The following is a 17,213-nucleotide window of genomic DNA, read 5'->3' as shown; positions in this document are numbered from 1 at the left end:
TGTAGCCGCAATCCTTCTCTCCTTGCTGTGCGGTGGGTGTGCAGGAAGGACTCACCTCCGACAACCAGTATCTTGAGACTTTTGGTTATGTTCTTGTGAGTGTGGTTCATACTAAGCTGAGTTCTTCCAAAAGCCTTAAGTGGTGAAATAGTATTGTGTATCACGTAAGGCACCCCAGTCCCATGAAACTGTCACTCCCTTCCATTCCTCTTCTGATTAGCTCCTAGATACATCATCACAGTGATCTATCTTATAAACAACCCCCTCTGTAACCTTGGGGAAATCCATAGGCCTCTCTCTTATCTGTAAAATAGCAATAAATGTACCTTTTTGTCCTTAAATGAGAGACTTCATACGGAGCACTTATTTTGTTCTGAAAAATGTAAAAGCGTGTTCAGTAATATTAGCCATTGCCACCATGAGTAACAGTTCTTCATGAGTAAAATACTTTCCATGAATTGTCGGGATGAAAATAATTGAACCTTTTGAGTTGTGCAGGTTGAACAGTGCTGGGGATCAAACCTGGGGCTTTGCGTGAGCTAGGCAGCACTGCGCTGCTTAGCCAATATACTCTGTTTATTTTGCCGTTCTAAAAGACTGCCTAGACTGCTTTGATAGTAGAAAAAAGAAAAATGAGGATAGAGACAACCAAGCAATGTGGCTAAACCTAGAAGTGAACCCGTCTTGTCTGTTCAGAAGCAGCTGCTGTTCTTGTGGTCCCATCATTTTAGGGTGACTGACGCCTGAGACTTGCATTATCAGCGGTTGTTAAGAGATAAGATTGGCATTTCCGGTAAGGGGTAAGGGCAGGGAAGAAGAGGGTGTAATGCAAACAGGCCTGCCTGAACTTCTGTGGAGAGCATCGTGATAGCTGTCCTATTGAAGGGGCAATTTCTGGCCCTGACATTTATAATTCATGTTGAAAAACAATCCAGGCAGGATGATGTGAACTTCGAACTCTTAGATTTGAATTTCCTTTATTGGCCTTGTGGTAGAGGTACTTCTATAGGAAGTCAAGTGGCACTGATCTGTTGTGTCCTGCAGGGGAGACCACTGTTGCGGGCAGCTGATGGGCGTCTCCTGGCCACAGTGTAGACACAGGACCTTGTCTTTTCCTTCCTAGACGTTTTCCTTGCTTGCCTCTGGCCCCAGAAGAATAAGCCTGCCCACCATTCCTCTGCAGCCATTCCTTTTGCTCTCTGCCCTCATTTTCAAACCTGGCAGATGCTAGTATTCTGAGATTAAATCCAGTTAAAAACTGGTCTTAAGGAATATCCAGAGAGCCGGGCAATGGTGGCGCACGCTTTTAATCCCAGCAATCGGGAGGCAGAGGCAGGCGGATCTCTGTGAGTTCGAGACCAGCCGGTCTACAAGAGCTAGTTCCAGGACAGGCTCCAAAGCCACAGAGAAACCCTGTCTTGAAAAACCAAAAAAAAAAAAAAAAAAAAGGAATATCCAGAGGTTTGAAGTTTCATGAATCTGTGAGGTTGTCTTTACAAAGGAATATTTCTCCTTTCCCTGAATTCTTGTCCTTTTGAAATGTTTTAGTGATATATAGTACTTGGTACTTGGGTTTCAGTTGTGTGGAGTCTGTTCACTTAACTCAGAGACCGTCGCGTCAGAATGAGCCGTACCACCTTTATTCCTATCTGCTTTACCCATGTAAGGACCGTGCAGCGCCATGTTCCAGCCTGGGTCTCCCTTTCCTCTTGGGGAACCCTTGGCAGGTGCTTGAGTGTGGGTGGAGCGGAGCTTACTTACTACTGTAGTATGAAGTCCCCCAATGCCAGTTTCCCCTTACCTCTAATGTGCTTCCTGTTTCCTGTGGTGGACGAGGAGATGGAGTAGTGATGGTGTCTTCTCCTTTTGCTCACTCAGGAGAGCAGGGATTTGTGAGACCCGTTGTTATTAGTTTGGATTAATGTAGGGTAGCAGTAGACAGTGAAAAACTGTCTATTCTCTTACGTACGGCAAAAGTAAGATATATACTAAAGCTAACTTAATGAAAGGATGGGAAAATACAAACAAGGATCCAGGTTTCATTTCAAAGCCCTGAGCACAGGCTGGAGAGCTGAAACTGTGCATTGCACAGAAAACCTTGGTGTGCAGGGCAGTCCGTGCTGGGAGAAGATGAGCCCATGACTTGCAGCTTCAGTAAGAGAAATGTAAAAGGTGTTCAGCAAGCTTCATACTTCTACTTATCTTTTGTTGAACGATACATTTTTATACAGAATACTGTGAAATCATTTTATAATCTAAAGAAGAAAAGCTGTGATTGAATTATATAAACTTTTGATTCCCCCCTCCCCTCTTTTGAGATGGGATCTCATTATATAGCTCTGTCTGGCCTAGAACGTGCTAGGTAGACCAAGCTAGCCTCAAACTCAGAGATCTACCTGCTCCTGTCTCCCCAGTGCTGGGATTAAAGGTGTGTGCAACCACCACCCAGTTGAATTATATAAAATTTGAAGCCTTTTCCAATATTCTGCTTCACAGAGCAAGGTTCTCTTTGAGTCTGCTTCAGTAAAGATAAAAAGAAGAAATGGCTGAGCCAGCACTTGACTTTTAGTTCCTGAGGCATCTCTGTTTCTAAGTTTGACCTCACCATCACTGTGCTGGTGGACCACCGTGCTGGTGGACAGGCGTGTGTGGGATGACTTCGTAGACCAGAGGAGAGTCTTGCAGTAACAGTTAGTGTAGACACTTGTTCCCCCAGATAGTCAGAATTTGGCCTGTAAGAAACCGTGTCCATGGGAAAATGGAAAACTTCAGGTCAGGTCTACTGAAAAGCAGTTCTCCAGAGTGTCCTCAGGGCTGCCGGGGACAGGATCTGTTCCTCTGGAAGGAAACCCAGTTTGTCTAGAAAATTAATCGAGTTTATACATTTATGGACTTTGGATAAAAGGGAAACATGAAGTACACAAGAGAAAAAGTCTTACAAATAACTCATTTAAGGAAACTAAACATCAACAAAAGTTGATGTCACTTTTAAAAGAATATGGATTTATGAGATGTAGGGAGACAAGAGTGGGTAGGTTCTTCAAGGGTTTCTAATCCAAGCCAAGTAAAGTGACTGTTAACCCTGAGTATACTCCTTAAACGAAAGACATCAGGCTGCTACAATTTAGTTTGTTTGGTTCTTGTATTTTCTTGAAGATTATACAAGTTAAGATCAGTTATGCTAGTTAACAAGTTTTACTACAAAATATATATACAAAATCAGGATGAGTGGGGCTTCCAGGAATGCTTTAGGTATGCAAGTTTTTTTTTGTGTAAAGCAAGAAACCAGATCTCTGGCATAGATAAGGACATCATGGTGAAGTCCCCTAGAAGGTGACATAAACATGGGATGACTGTGATGTGCACCATGAGCCTAAGGAAACACTGTTTCTCTGATATTTTGGCAGAAGTACAATGTCAAGTCTATTGATTGTGTAAAAGTTCCTTGAGGAAGGTTGCCTGCTATTGTTATCCGTGTCACGTCCATAGCCTTTAAAGATGGGCGTTTTATGACAGCTGTGGCGGAAACACAGACCTGGCTTTCCCTTTGATTTTCTGGGTGACATTGGATGCATGGTTTGACTTCAGGAATCCCAAATAGTGAGAAGTAAGGCTCCATTTGTATTTCTCAACATTTTAAAGTCAAGCTCTCCCTTTTTGGGGGGTGGGGTGGGGTGGGAGGAATCCTACTCTTTCTCATTCCTGAAGGGGGTGTCTTTATTAAATCCTTCCCCTCAAGATACAGTGAAATCTATTGGGAATAGGAGGTGGAGAGAACGCAAGAGCCAGCGGTGGGGATGGCCCCAATGAAACAGCATCTCCAGACACAGTAAGACTGTTGGCACTCATGAATTCACAGAGACTGTGACAGCTCGCCTAAGACCTGCACAGGTTCTAACCAAACAAGATCCACGTGCTGGAAAGAGGAACTGGATGCAAAGTCCCGCCTCTCACCCAGAAGCCATTTGCATTTGATAAGTCCTGGGAAAGTGAAAATGGCTCTTCAGTGAACAGAGCAGCCACAGGCTCCCTGCCCTGGCCGGCATACAGTGGACTCCATGGTTTGGTTGTGTGCTTTTAGTTTTGTTCTTGTATATGTTTGCCTTATTTTTTTTTCAGTTTATTTAGATTTTTGGTTTTGGTTTAGTTACTTTTCCTCTTGAGAGAGAGAGGAGAGAAAGAACATAAAATTGGGTGGACAAGGAGGTAATGGAGAATCAAAGGAGAGGGAAGTATGATTAAAATTTGTTGTCTGAAAAAATTTATTGAAAATTAAAAAAAAAAATTTATCCCAGCCTCTGTTTCCTCCTGACCTTCAGGATTCCCGTTTTCCCAGTGTGTATATTTGTAATACCTGGTGTTCCAGGCTACCATGAGTCAAAGGCTTTATTCTTTGCTGCAGCTTACTCCGCCTTAAAGCTGGCAGGGGTTCTCCTCATTTGTCTCCACGAACCAGGAGCAAAGGCAGAAGGTGGTTAGAGTGCCCCAGGGGAAATGACTGAGTCAGATTTTATATTCCTCCTGCTCCTGAGTTGTAGGCCTATCAGTTTGAGATAGGATTGCAGACTATTGTTTTTTGACCCTGCTGGAGGCTGTTAGCAAATTCAATGTCACTACCAGCACATCTTTCTGATAAACAAACAAACAAACTAGAAAATACTTAGGGTTTAATACATATTGTAGAGCAAATGTTATCTCTTCTAAATGTTTTCAGTTTTGCTTGTCTGTGCCTGTTCGCGTGTACAGGGTGGAGTTCAGGCAAGAAGTCAACTTCTAAGGCAGATCCCAGAGGGAAAACTTTCTATTATTATGATGAAAGTTATAATTCTAGGCAGTCTGAGCTGAGAGCCGCTGCCCCTCCATCATTTGGAAGTCTATGCAAGGCAGTACCGTTGCAGTCAGGGTCTTGTGTCGTATGGAAACTTCTAGATCATTCCAGTGAGGAAGAAACAAATAGAGATGTCATCAGGGCATGGGTACAGGTGCCCACAGCACTGAGCCTAAGGTTCAGTACATGGATGTACAGGGGAAGAAAAAGAATTTTTTTGCTTTCGAGTTCCTTCCATTGATAACACATAAATAACAACATCAAAGGGAAGTGTTTCGTGTGGCTTCTTAAATAAGAAGAGTTCCAATATTACTTACTCAGTTTCCTCAGTATGCGGAATGCTTTGTTCCCTAGGGGTTCCTTCGTGAAACCACAGATAAGACAGACGTGCTCACTCACAGGTGTCCCTCTGCCCTCTGCCTCTAAAAGGCATTCTGGGGTTTTGAAGGCATTCGGGGTTTTGTTTTGTTTTTAAAGCTTGTTCCTAATTTCTGACTTACTGCTTGCTCAGACATTTTGCAGTGTTTTCTCTCTAAGTATTGTTTTGCGGAAGAATTTCAGAATGCGTAATTTCCACTCTTGAGAATTTTACAACTTCAGCAATATTTCTTTTCAGAAAAGAAAGTCTAAGCATAGGCCAGGACTGTGCTGTCAATTAGCTCTGGGGAGAGCTGGAATGGTGGACGGTTAGTCCTAGAATCCCTGACCCCCCAGAACGTATTGGGGTGCTCAGAACCTTTGCAGCAGAAGCAGCAACTTCGCCTCCCTAGACGTTTGGTCCATTTGTTTTCAGTGAAGACAAGAGGAAGGAAAGGAAGCCTTTGTTCTTCTGTTGCTCACAGGCCAAGAATTTGGGGCTCAGAAGGAGAAAAACCCTACACACCTGTGTTCAGAATTCTACTGTGTCCTTATTCTCGCACCTGAGTTTAGCAAGGATTTGTTTGCCATGTACTAAGAACTGCTTGTTTATGGGTGCTATTTACTTTGTCTTTTTTTTTTAAAGCTTGTTCTGGAGCTATTGCAAGTGAACAACACCCAGTGTCACTTTTATATATGCCCCAACTCTGGGGTGCCTGGCTGCCAAGGAGCATGAAGTCCCAGTGTAGCTGAGATAGCCAGGTGATTTGGGTTATGAGTTCTGGTTTCTCTGTGCAATCACACCGGTTGCCAGACTCCGAATTTCAGCTCGTTCTCACTTTAGTTTAGTTTAGTTTATTTGGGGACATTTCCTCTAACTCTGTGATCACCTAGTAGCATAGTGCTGGCTTTTGCATGGTGTCTGCTCCACTTAGTTGCCCAGGTTGGACAGACGCTGTGTAGTCGGGGTCTGTCCTTCCACTCTGTTGCTCCGCCTGTCTGTCTGTCTGTCTGGCATCAGTTTGCTGCCTTCTGTCTGAGTGTGCTTTAGCTGGTACTGGCAAGGACTGTGAGTCTGCTGTATAATTTCTGAGCTGGAAGAGCAATTGGGCTGTCCAGAGATGCATCCATTCTCCTTCCTGGCCAGGGCAGACTGAATCTGCTTGCTGATTTTCCTGCCTGGAACTCTTTTCTTTCCACTGGGGCTGGGGGCATGTGTGTGACTAGTCTGATACTCCCCACAAGCAACCCTCTTAATCTAAATGCCAACACTGTGTTTCTGTGAGACTTTGGGACCTATGACATCATGGAGTCCAACTTGATTTCTAGGTTCTCCCTCAAGTTTCACAGTTCTCCCTTCCCATCATGCAGTTCTCCCTTCCCATCATGCTATCAGAGCTTCCTGCAAACCAGACAGATTGGGTGGTGGCCTATTTAGTTTTGTCAACTTGACCCAGGCCAAGGTCATCTAGGAGGAGAGGACTTCAATTGAAAGAATACCTCCATCCGATTGTCCTGTAAGCCCATAGGTCAATCTGATGGGAGTATTTTCTTGATGAATGATTGACGTGGGATACTCCAGTCACTGTGGGCAAAGCCACCTGTGGACAGGTGATCCTGAGTTGTTAAGGAAGCTGAGTGAGAAAGCCAGCAAGCAGCCACATCCCTGCTTCTCTGTGACTCTATCTTAGTTCCTGCCTCAAATTCCTACCCAAACTTGCCTCAGTGGTAGACTGTACCTCAGAAGTGTAAGGCAAATAAACCAAGTCCCCCAACCTCCAAGTTTGTTTTGATCATGGTATTTATCAGAGCAATAGAAAGCAAAGACAAGTGTGTCACTGGCAGTCTTGTGTGATGGTCCTTCCTCGCTTCTGGCTAGTTTCCTCCTACACCCATGCCATCCAGGATGCTGATACTGGTACTTAATATGCATCTTTCTCATTTACCCACCTTCTTTGTGAAGCCTTCCCTGTCATGCTCTCTCCTCCCTTTCTCTTCCTTGATTGAACTCTATTTTTAGCAACACATCCCACACCATGGCTTGTGATTCCGTTAAAGGTAGGTAAGGCTAGGAGCCCACTATCAAAAAGCTCTCCTTCCTAAGCCTAATTCCTCTAGCACAGATATTTTGAAACTGTTGTCTTAAGTCCTTGCTTTCCTTCTGGGCCCTTCTGATTTCTGTAAGGGCCTAAAATTTAGCATCTGCTTGCAGCTGTCTTTATGTTGGTCTTTGAGTCTTTTGTGTGTCACCTTCTCACATATGAATATGCTAACAGAAACCAGGAGGAACACACAGGACAAGAGACATGCCATATTTACTGGCCTGAAGCTCTTGGTGAACAACCTAGCTGGTGGTGGCAATCTTTGGGAGAGCCATTGGAACGGGCAGAACTATTGGGCCGTTGTATGTTGTAGTGTAGAGGTACCATCATAGTGTAGAGACATGGTATGACAGACATAGTGTAGCGACTATATGACAGAGAATGTAGTTTCTTGGATGAATCCAAGACAACTTGACCTCCAGAACCATGCATTATGGGTAATGTATGTTTCCTACCATGGATTATTGATGTGTGCTCCTCATTCTTGTCTTCTGCTTTCCAGCCACCACCTCATGACTGTCCAGTTGTTTCACCCCTAAGGACTTTCCTCTGCCCTTTAAACTGCTTCTCACATCTGCCACGAGGTCTGCATCTTCACCCAGTCATGTTGTATTTAACAGTGAAACTCTTAAGTTTAATTTTTCTGAATCCCAAGAACACGATACTTTACCCTTGACCTTAAAGTAAAGCAGTTTACAGGTGGAGATGTAGTTACCTGCAGGGATTGGCTCTGATAAGTGTCTTGGAGAATTAATTGTAAAGCCCATTAGATAATTTTTTACAGTTGTATTTATTTTTATGTTGTGTGTGTATTTTACCTACATGTATTTATTTGCACTACATGCATGCCTAGTGCTCATCAAAGTCAAAACAGGGTGTCAGATCCCCAGGAATTACAATTACAGACAGTTGTAATCCACCGTGTGGGTTCTGGGAATAACTTGGTCCTCTGCAAGAGCAGCAAATGCTCTTAACCTCTGAGCCATCTTCCCATCCCCACTAGAGAATTTCATTTTTAGATTATATTTGAATGGTTAATATAACATGTGCCCCTTTCCTTTGGCAAGCTTACATCCAGCCAAAAAAATATGTAACAATTCATTGCCTGTTTTCATAATCTCGAGAGACTACTACCAGGTTTATGATAAAACAAGGGACAGCAAAGATAAGAGAACCAGTTTCATCACCTAATTGAGTGGGTGGGTAATTACAGCTCTACTATCCACATGCTGAGGGTTAATAGATACTTCCTCACTTTCTGGATACAGCCCAGTGGGAAACTACCCATTGGCTGGTGATGCAGGTCATCTGGCTCTGATCGACCTGTAAGAACAGCAGCTTCTTGGCTCTCCATTGCATTCTGCTCAGTTTTCCTTCTCCACTCCCCTCCACCGGCACTTCATTCTAGTCCCGAGGAGGACAGCATCCCAAGTGGGATGGGATCAGCCTGTTGGAGTGCCCTCCCCCACTCCTGTTTGCTAGTTCCCTTAAGGTTGACTACTTTTGCATCCTGGATGATAGGGAAATACAGCAGTATGTGACCATTAATACCCTATGTAGTGTCCTTGTATATTTTTCATGAAGGCATGAGAGTGTGCTGTTTCCCGGTGTTCCATAACAACTCTCTGTTCTGAGGAACAGTAGAGAAAATGGAAGTAGTTTGTGTGTGTGTGTGTGTGTGTGTGTGTGTGTGTGTGTGTGTTTAGGGACTATAGAAGGGGTGGATTATAACCTTCTTATATTAGGGTGGGCATTCTGACTTCTGAGTATCAACATGGTAGTCTTAAAAGAAATCAGAGGCAACTTCAAAGGTCCATCTGGGTTTCCTTTCCCTTTAAAATACACTGGACTTCATAGGGAGGTTCTCAAGGAAAGGCCATGGTAGGAAAACAGACATTCTTTGGCTTATTAGTGATAGAAAGGAAATGAGACATTTCAAATGTCAGGTCTTTAGTTTTAATGGTCTTAGCTGAATTACCATCTCTTAACAATTACATGGTGACTAATCGGTTTTAGTTCACATATAGTTAGTATTGCTTCTGAAAGGCCTTTTCTCCTTGCATTGATGTAGAAGACTTGCCTGGTGTTGTTTAGGGGTGTAGGATGCAAGGACAGACCTTGCTTACCTTTGGCCTGCTTCCAGTCCTGGGTGAGTGAAGAATTCCTAGCGGGTCTTTCTGGTAAAGTGGGCATTGCGACCTTTGCAGAAAGTGCTCCCAGAATGCTGTTCACAAAGGAAGCCCCCCTGGGTGCTAACAGGAAATTCTGCTGATACCATTTACCCACGCAGAAGTAGAAGCCATCTGCCATTACAACCACCTCTTTGTTCCCCACTGGTTTAGTTTTCTATCAATTTTTGGCCTGCAAATCCTGCAAGTTAGTTTTGTCAATCAAACACAAACCTAAACATGGCTCTGAAGAGAGTATCTTAGTTGAGAAAAAGCCTAAGATTGGCCTGTAGGATATTTTCTTAATTACTAATTGATATGGGAAATCCCAGGCCATTGTGGGCCATGTGACCCCTGGGCAGGTGCTCCTGGGGTGTAGAAGAAAGGCTGAGCGAGACAACAGCATTCTTCTATGGCAGTGGTTCTCAGCCTTCATAATGCAACCCTTTAGTACAGCTCCTCATGTTGTGGTGACCCCCAACCTTAAAATTAATTTCATTGCTACTTCATTGTTTTGCTTCTGTTATGAATCATGTGAAGATCTGTGTTTTCTGGTGGTCTTAGGTGATCTCTGTGAAAGGGTCATTTGAACTCCAAAGGGTTGGTGACCCACGACTTGAGAACTATTGCTCTATGGCCTCTGCATCAGTTTCTGCAGTGAGTTCCTACCCTAACTTCCCTAGATGATGGGCTATACGGTATAAGATGAAATAAACCCTTTCCTGCCCAAGTTGTCTTTGGTCATGGTCTTCATCACAGCAACAGAAACCCTAACTAAGATATGAATTAGCCCAGACAGATGTTACCATGAAAACTCTCTTACCTTGTTTTCCCTGCCCATGGAGAGACAAGAAGTGTGGTCTGTTAGGAAACCTTGTTCAGTGAAAAACTAGAAAAGGCCAGGATAGACATCGGGCTCTTTGGGCTGAATGAGCACTAACTATGGTCCTCTAACCATCCAGCAGGTCCCTGATTAGACTGTTTGACCTGCTGTCAGCTTCACGCTCATGGTGGCTTTTCACATTGCAGGGCAGGCTGGGGATTTTCCTAGGCAGATGCTGAAGACATCAGTGACCAGGCAGGTGAAAGTTATCCTTTTTAAGTTTATTTTATTTTAGTAAATTACCATCTATTCCTTCTAGACACATACTCTGCAAGTATAGTTGCTTGGGATTTATCAAGTTCTGAAGCTGTAGTGACAGACTCAGTGTTTCTTTGGGTCTATGAGTGAAGGTTTGATTTTGCCTGACTTCATGGCCAGCATTCTGAAAAGCCTGACTCCCCATTTTCAGCATGACTCCTCGGTGACTTTCAGAAAACGTGTGGAAGTCATTCTCTCATATTTAATTTTTTTTATCAGGTCAATGGTTTATTTGCTTTTATTAGTTAATTATCAGTTAAATTGCTTTAGCTGATACTTTAGAATATACAGTGGTGCCTGTTAATGGAGTAATGTGATGTTCCAACGTATCGTCCATTGTATCATTTTTAAATCAGGATAAACCTCTCTCCTCAAACATCCCTCCTTCCTGTTGGAGACTTTCAAAGTCCTTTCTGCCCTCTGAAATGTACAGTTCATTCACGATCAGTCCTCAAGCTGCTGTGGACTAGCACGCCAAAGCCTCTTCCTCCTGTTTAATTGTGGCTTAGCTCTGTGTGATAACCCTTCCCACCAGCCGCATCCTCTCTCCTCTCCCCAGCCTCTGTAGTCATCATTCTATGCTCAGATCTACTGCGAGATGGACTGTTTCAGATTTTACTTAGGGTTAGCGTCACTTCTGTGTCTTATTTCGTTTACCATAAAACCTCTAGTTCCATCTGTGAATTTTAGTAGCTAAATAGTATTCCACTGTGTGTGTGTGTGAACATTTTTTTCACCCATTCATCACTTAGTGGGCATTTAGTTTGTTACTGGTTGTTGGCCTTGATGAACAGTTGGTGATGTAATCAAGGAAGTGTAGATGTTTCTTTGTTCATTTCCTTTAGATGGAGTGTGATTATTAGGTCATATGATAGTCCTGTTTTTGTTTATGGTTTTTTTGTTGTGGTTATGGAGTCTCACTATCTAGGCCAGGCTGTCCTTCAGCTTTGGATCCTCCTGCCTCAGGTACCCACATGCTAGACTCTCATTTTTATATTTCATATTTTATATTTTTGGTTGTGAGCCTAGCCTGTAATGGCCGAGCCATCTCTCCAGCCCTAGACTCTCATTTTTAATTTTTAAAAGAACCCCATCATGTTTTCCATTGTGCCTGTCAAAATCCCTTCTTTTTGCTGGGTGTAGTGGTATACACTTCCAATCCCAGTGCCCAGGAAGGCACAGTGATCATGAATTGGAGTCTAGCCTGGGCCTCCATAGTGAGACCCTGTTTCACAAACACAAAGATTAACTCCTGTTCATCATTTCTTGCACAGTGTGGAGTTGAACCTAAGGTCATGTGCATACCAAGCTGTCTCTAAGCTTTTACTCCCCCACCTCAGAAGCCATTCTTTAGGGGAACAATTTATAAAGCAGGATTTATTTAATCCTTCTTTTTCCAGCTAATGGGGTTTTTACCTCCACTAGTTCACTGTGCGCTAATGAGAGTAACCCACAGGCACCTTTTACTCTAACAGAGCAGAGTCACACTGCAAAATCGCAAGAATTTGGTGATGAGGATGCAAGAGGGTGGACACGGAAACTCAAAGCAATATGGCACGTTGAAGAGATGGACCGTGTTTGGAGGTTCTGACTTTGTTATCTGGCAGATCTCAGTTCCGAATGCAGCCCTGCCTGCCGCCTACTTGACTGGGTGTCACTGCACGGTGCTTAAACGCTCCGAAGACACAGTTCCCTAATCTTTGCAATGAGCGAACAGTGCTCTACCTGTCTGTCTGTTGAGTTCAATAGAAAGCAGGACATAACATGCATCGCTTAGCAAATGGACACTTCTTTATGCTATGAGTTCACAAACTGTGATTTGTTTTGTTTGGTGTGTTTGTTTGTGTTGATGGCACCGGAGACTGAACACAGATCCTTGTGCGTGCCTGCTATTAAGCTATGTTCCTAGCCTGGATTTAGTGACTTCTAAATAGTTCATCTTTAAAATTACACACACATACACACAGACACACACACACACACACACACATTTAAACAAGTCAAACCCTTTCGTTCTCTCTCAGGCATCTGCCTGTCTTCAGCTAACTCTAGGAAGTGTTGATATTTAGGTAAAATTTAACTTGAACCTTGTCGAGGAGTCACTAGCCTTGTCCTCCATGTTTGAATTTGGGACCCTCTTGTCCTTCCTGGAATCTAAACTCTGGGAGCACCTGTACCCTAATTGGCAGCCCGAAAGGAAGACCCAGGTTCCTTACCTGCTTCCCTTACTAGGAAAGTATTGTGAAAATAAATATGGGTGACAGTCCGACGTCATACAGCAGATCAATTAGATATTCAGAAGTACAGATCACCGATCTCTTCCTTTTATCAACAGTAAATACAGACGGAAAACCTACTTTTAGTTCCAAAGAGTCACCTAATTAACAATAACCCAGATGTTTTCTTCTGATCAGAACAAGGCCATGCCCACCATGCCCCATCAGAACCAGACAGGATCAGGGCTCGCATGGACCCAGTCTTGGAATGCATATGTCTGCTAGTACATACGCTTGTCCCTGCTGTGTTCCCACAGAGAACTAGGAGCCAGGAGAGGCCAAGCAACAGCTGTCATCCCCGGGCCGACACATGATTGTTTTATCCAGGACTCCGCCTGTTAGGCAAGTGTTCTACCTCTGAACCACAGCCCAGCCCTTCATCCCTGCAGATGGATTTTTTCTTTGGGTCGCCAGCTCCTAAATAATGACATGGAAACTTATTATTAATTATGAAAGTCCAGCCTTAGCCTAGGCTTGTTTTCAACTAGCTCTTATAACTTAACCCATTTCTATCCATCTACGTCTGCTACATGCCATCTTGTTTCCAGGTTGTCTCCTGGCATCTCCTCTGTGCACCTAGATTCATCTCTAGTTCCTCCCTTTGCCTGGAAGTCCCGCCTGTTCTCCCTGCCCAGCTTTTGGCCCGTTTAGCTCTTTATTACACTAATCAGCAATACACCTTGGCACAACACATCCCTGGTGTTGTTCAGTAGCCAGCATCCTCTGTCCTGTGGTTAATACCAATCACCTTGTGCTCTGGGATGTTATCTTAGGCATGGATCACGTCCCGTTTAAGAGAAAAGTCAGGCTTACCTACTTCTGTCTGTGGATACAAGCTGTCTTGTCAGTCAGAGCTTGGGAGATGGGGGCTAATGACTACCTTTCTAGTACCTCAATCCAACTCTGAGAAGAAGAGGGTAGGTAACTGGAGATACTGAGAGACTTGAGAGAAGAAAGGCAAGATCCTTGTGTGACATCTGTATCAGAGCAGGAAACAGGTCTGAGTACCAAATTTTTATTTATAAATACTTAGAAACCGGTGTCTTTAGAGGAAAGCTAGTGGTGCGCCGCCAATGTGTGGATTCACTTGCCTGCCAGTGAAAGGCGTGAATCACAGCGGGGAAGGGTGTGATCTCAGGCAGGGCTGTCTGGGATTTGGATGAAGCAAGTCCCAGTTCAGGTTCAGCTCTTAAGGAAGTAGAATTTCCTCACTCTCTGTTTATTCTTCCAGGAACTCCCCTCCTAAAAGAGTCTCTTTAGATGAAGAAGTATTTGCATGACAACTTAGCAGGGACCCAGAACGGAGGGAGGAAGGAAAAGGCCCAGAAGAAAGAGTCTCTGAGTTCTCAGCTCAAGTTGTGCCCTTAGCATGCCTTGGCAGAAGCTAGGTGCAGAAAGTGGAGTCTGCAGCGGTCATCCGAAATGGCTAGCAAGATAAACAAGAGTACATGTATTATATATGTGTGCTATTTAGCATTTTTCCGCTATAGAGTTTAGTTTTTCTTCTATATGCCTTGCGTTTTTGTCTGTAGTTGTAAATGTCTGGCATCAATATTTGAAATCTTTGTTGAGTATCTAGCAAGTATGTAAGTTCGTGTGTTCAAACTTGGTGCGTAAGTGTTGCTCTTGGCTTAATATGTTTGTCACTTAGAAAATAGAAAGGAGACTATACCTGCCCTTCTACACATTGCCTGTGAGGACAGTTTGGGTCCTACTCACTGTCCTCAGGCTGAGCCCTTTAACTTCCTCAAAAGTTTTGCATGGGCAGAGGGTCAGAGAGCTGGGGTTTCCTTCCAGAAGCTCGCAAAGCAGCAGTATCTGGTGTGTGCGCTTCAGACGCCAACCTAGGTGTCTGCTGACTGGAGAGCCAAGCAGGCTGTGCAAGATGTGCTCCAGGGAAGCTTTCTGACTGCCACAGCATTCTCACAGGGTCTGCCAGTGACGAATCTCATCCAGATGTCTCCAGAAGCCATGGATCTAACTTAGAAGTTTGCAGCTCTGGCTGAAACTCTAACGTTCTTACATATTAAGAGAGGTCTCTTTTTAAAGAGTATTCTGAATCAAATAGTCAACTACTTTTAGATAGTCTTCAGAATCTGGACACTGTTTCAAAATTAGTGATTTCTAAATTACTGTATATTAAGATGATGATATCGTGTGACTTCATGCAAGTTAATTTTGAGTCTCAGGAGATAACGTTTCTTAAAATGTGCAAATAAATTGATTATCTGTACATTAATCCACATTTCAGGTACTGCTGAATGAAGTTCTTTCATTTCATGTTGAAAGAAGGGGTTTTTGGTTTTGTCTTAAAATGAATAGATTTTTTTCCCTACAAGTTGAATTTTATATCACAGTAGCTCAGGATAGTCTTTGTTTAATCTCAGTGTCTTTATCTTATTTATTTGTTTGTTTTATTTTTGTAGCTCACATAGCCTCTGAGTGGTGCTTGACCCCTTATCTCCTCTCTGACATACTCTGTTTTTTGCTTCCAGCAGTCTCTGGTCCCAGCGCACCCCATGGCCCCTCCCAGTCCCAGCACCACCAGCAGTAATAACAACAGTAGCAGCAGTAGCAACTCAGGATGGGATCAGCTGAGCAAGACAAACCTCTACATCCGAGGCCTGCCCCCCAACACCACTGATCAAGACCTGGTCAAGCTCTGTCAACCGTGAGTATATTGCTCTGAGTGCTTTAGCTGCTGAAGCCTTCCTTGATCATAGCCATAGAGGATATAAGTTATGTTGCAGGAGATGGACAGAGGATAAAAACATGAGACCCTCTAAGCACTAAGCTCTTGGGCATTTTCTCAGTATTCAGAATGCCCACATACAGATGAAGTTAGAGCATATTCTTGATAAAATTTGACTTGGCCCGTGAGAAGTAAAATAAGAATTGATGGCTTGGTCTTTTTTAAGAGTATTCCTCTTTCATGGAAGCCTGCAAGGGGCCCATGAATTCTGTGAGAGAAATCTGCTGACATTATTGTCAGAAAGTGATCAACAAGCTAGCCTTGTCTTGAGTGCGTGTCAACTCTGGGTTCATGCAGGGTAGTATCCTTGTACTCTCATGGGCACCTGGAGTTCTGTGGTGCATATCATTCACTGGGTTGTCCTTTGGAAATAAGAACACCTCCACTTCCTGCATCTTCAGAGAAGGATGCATGTGCTATAGGTCCCAAAGTATATTGCATCTTCTACTAATATTGATAAATAGAATACAGATGTCTTATTCCTTGCAATTACATTATTGCAGCTAAGTGACAAAATACTAATATAAACCAAGGAGCCAGAAATACCTTTGAGAGGAAAGATTATTGCGGAAAGAGTTGAAAACATCAGATCTCATTGAGCACTGCTTACACATAACAGCACTTTGTATTTATCCGAGGACAGTAATGGTCTTTTACAAAAAGAAATTCTGAGCCAGGCGGTGGTGGCATACACCTTTAATCCCAGCATGGGGGAGGCAAGGCAAGCGGGATCTCTGTGACTTTGAAGCCAGCCTGGTCTACAGAGCAAGTTCCAGAACAGGAACCAATGCTACACAGAGAAACCCTGTCTCGAAAAACAAACAAACCAAAAAACTAAAGAAAAAAAGAAAAAGAAAGTCTCCATAACCACATTGAGCCGCCTGCTAGAGAGTGTTGCCCATTGCCTTCCAAATGTCTTGCTTGACAGCATCTCATTTCTGTAGTTCTGGGTAAAGCTCAGATTTATTAGTCTTTTCAGGGTGGGGGAAAGAAAAAATATTCAAAACTAGTGAGCATTATTTCCAAACTGAAGCTAAAGCTACAGTCTGGCCTTGATTTGCTTTGTTTTGAGAAGCAGGGTGGGGCAATGCATGGTGTTCTCCTCCGGGCTCTTGAGGGTTGTGCAGAAGGCCATCTCCATGAAGCTGAGCTTCCTGTGCCTTTTTCTTATCGCCCTTCCGGTCCAGTCCTTCTGGAATCTGGGAGAATGCATCACGTCCCACACTGAGGTCTGATCTGAGAGGAAGTCTAGCTCTTGGGAGTTGCGAACTCTGCCAGGCATGTCCTGCCCCGCTGCAGCCGTCAAGACTGTGAATAGGCCTTTGGCTATCTTGACTGCTACTGGCCTTTCATTGGCATCTTCTGATGCTTCTGCGGCATAATTACAGGTGGATAGAGCACCGTAGAGTCTAAGAAGCTAAAAATACACCGTAGGGACAAGGGGATGAAGCAAATTCTGTCTTGAGATTTAAAGGAGAGGTTTTCAGAAGGAAGCTGTTCCTCAGCTGGTTTTAAGCACAGGAGCCATAAAATGATAGATCCATATGCCATGCTTTATAAACCGGAAATATACTTCAAAATTTTGGCCA

The 17,213-nt window shown here is 43.6% G+C and overlaps 1 protein-coding gene across 9 annotated transcripts in view; it reads left to right on the top strand.

Annotated features, from left to right (window-relative positions):
* The window catches only part of Rbms1 (RNA binding motif single stranded interacting protein 1), a 225,234-nt gene that overhangs the window by 119,685 nt on the left and 88,336 nt on the right, over positions 1 to 17,213 (top strand). For 7 of the 9 annotated variants that reach the window (XM_041631482.1, XM_041631478.1, XM_041631481.1 and 4 more), the window contains exon 2: positions 15,368 to 15,543. In XM_041631482.1, coding sequence (XP_041487416.1) covers positions 15,368 to 15,543 — 176 coding nt within the window. The remainder of the gene's footprint in view (positions 1 to 15,367; positions 15,544 to 17,213) is intronic. The other 2 variants (XM_041631476.1, XM_041631479.1) reach the window with 1 other exon arrangement.

The sequence above is a fragment of the Microtus oregoni genome, unplaced genomic scaffold (assembly GCF_018167655.1).
Source record: "Microtus oregoni isolate MIOR12 unplaced genomic scaffold, Mior012 000037F_ref0000500, whole genome shotgun sequence".
Lineage (NCBI taxonomy): Eukaryota > Metazoa > Chordata > Mammalia > Rodentia > Cricetidae > Microtus > Microtus oregoni.
The sequence above is the reverse complement of the archived record's forward strand: the minus strand, read 5'-3'. Positions and strand labels throughout refer to the sequence as shown.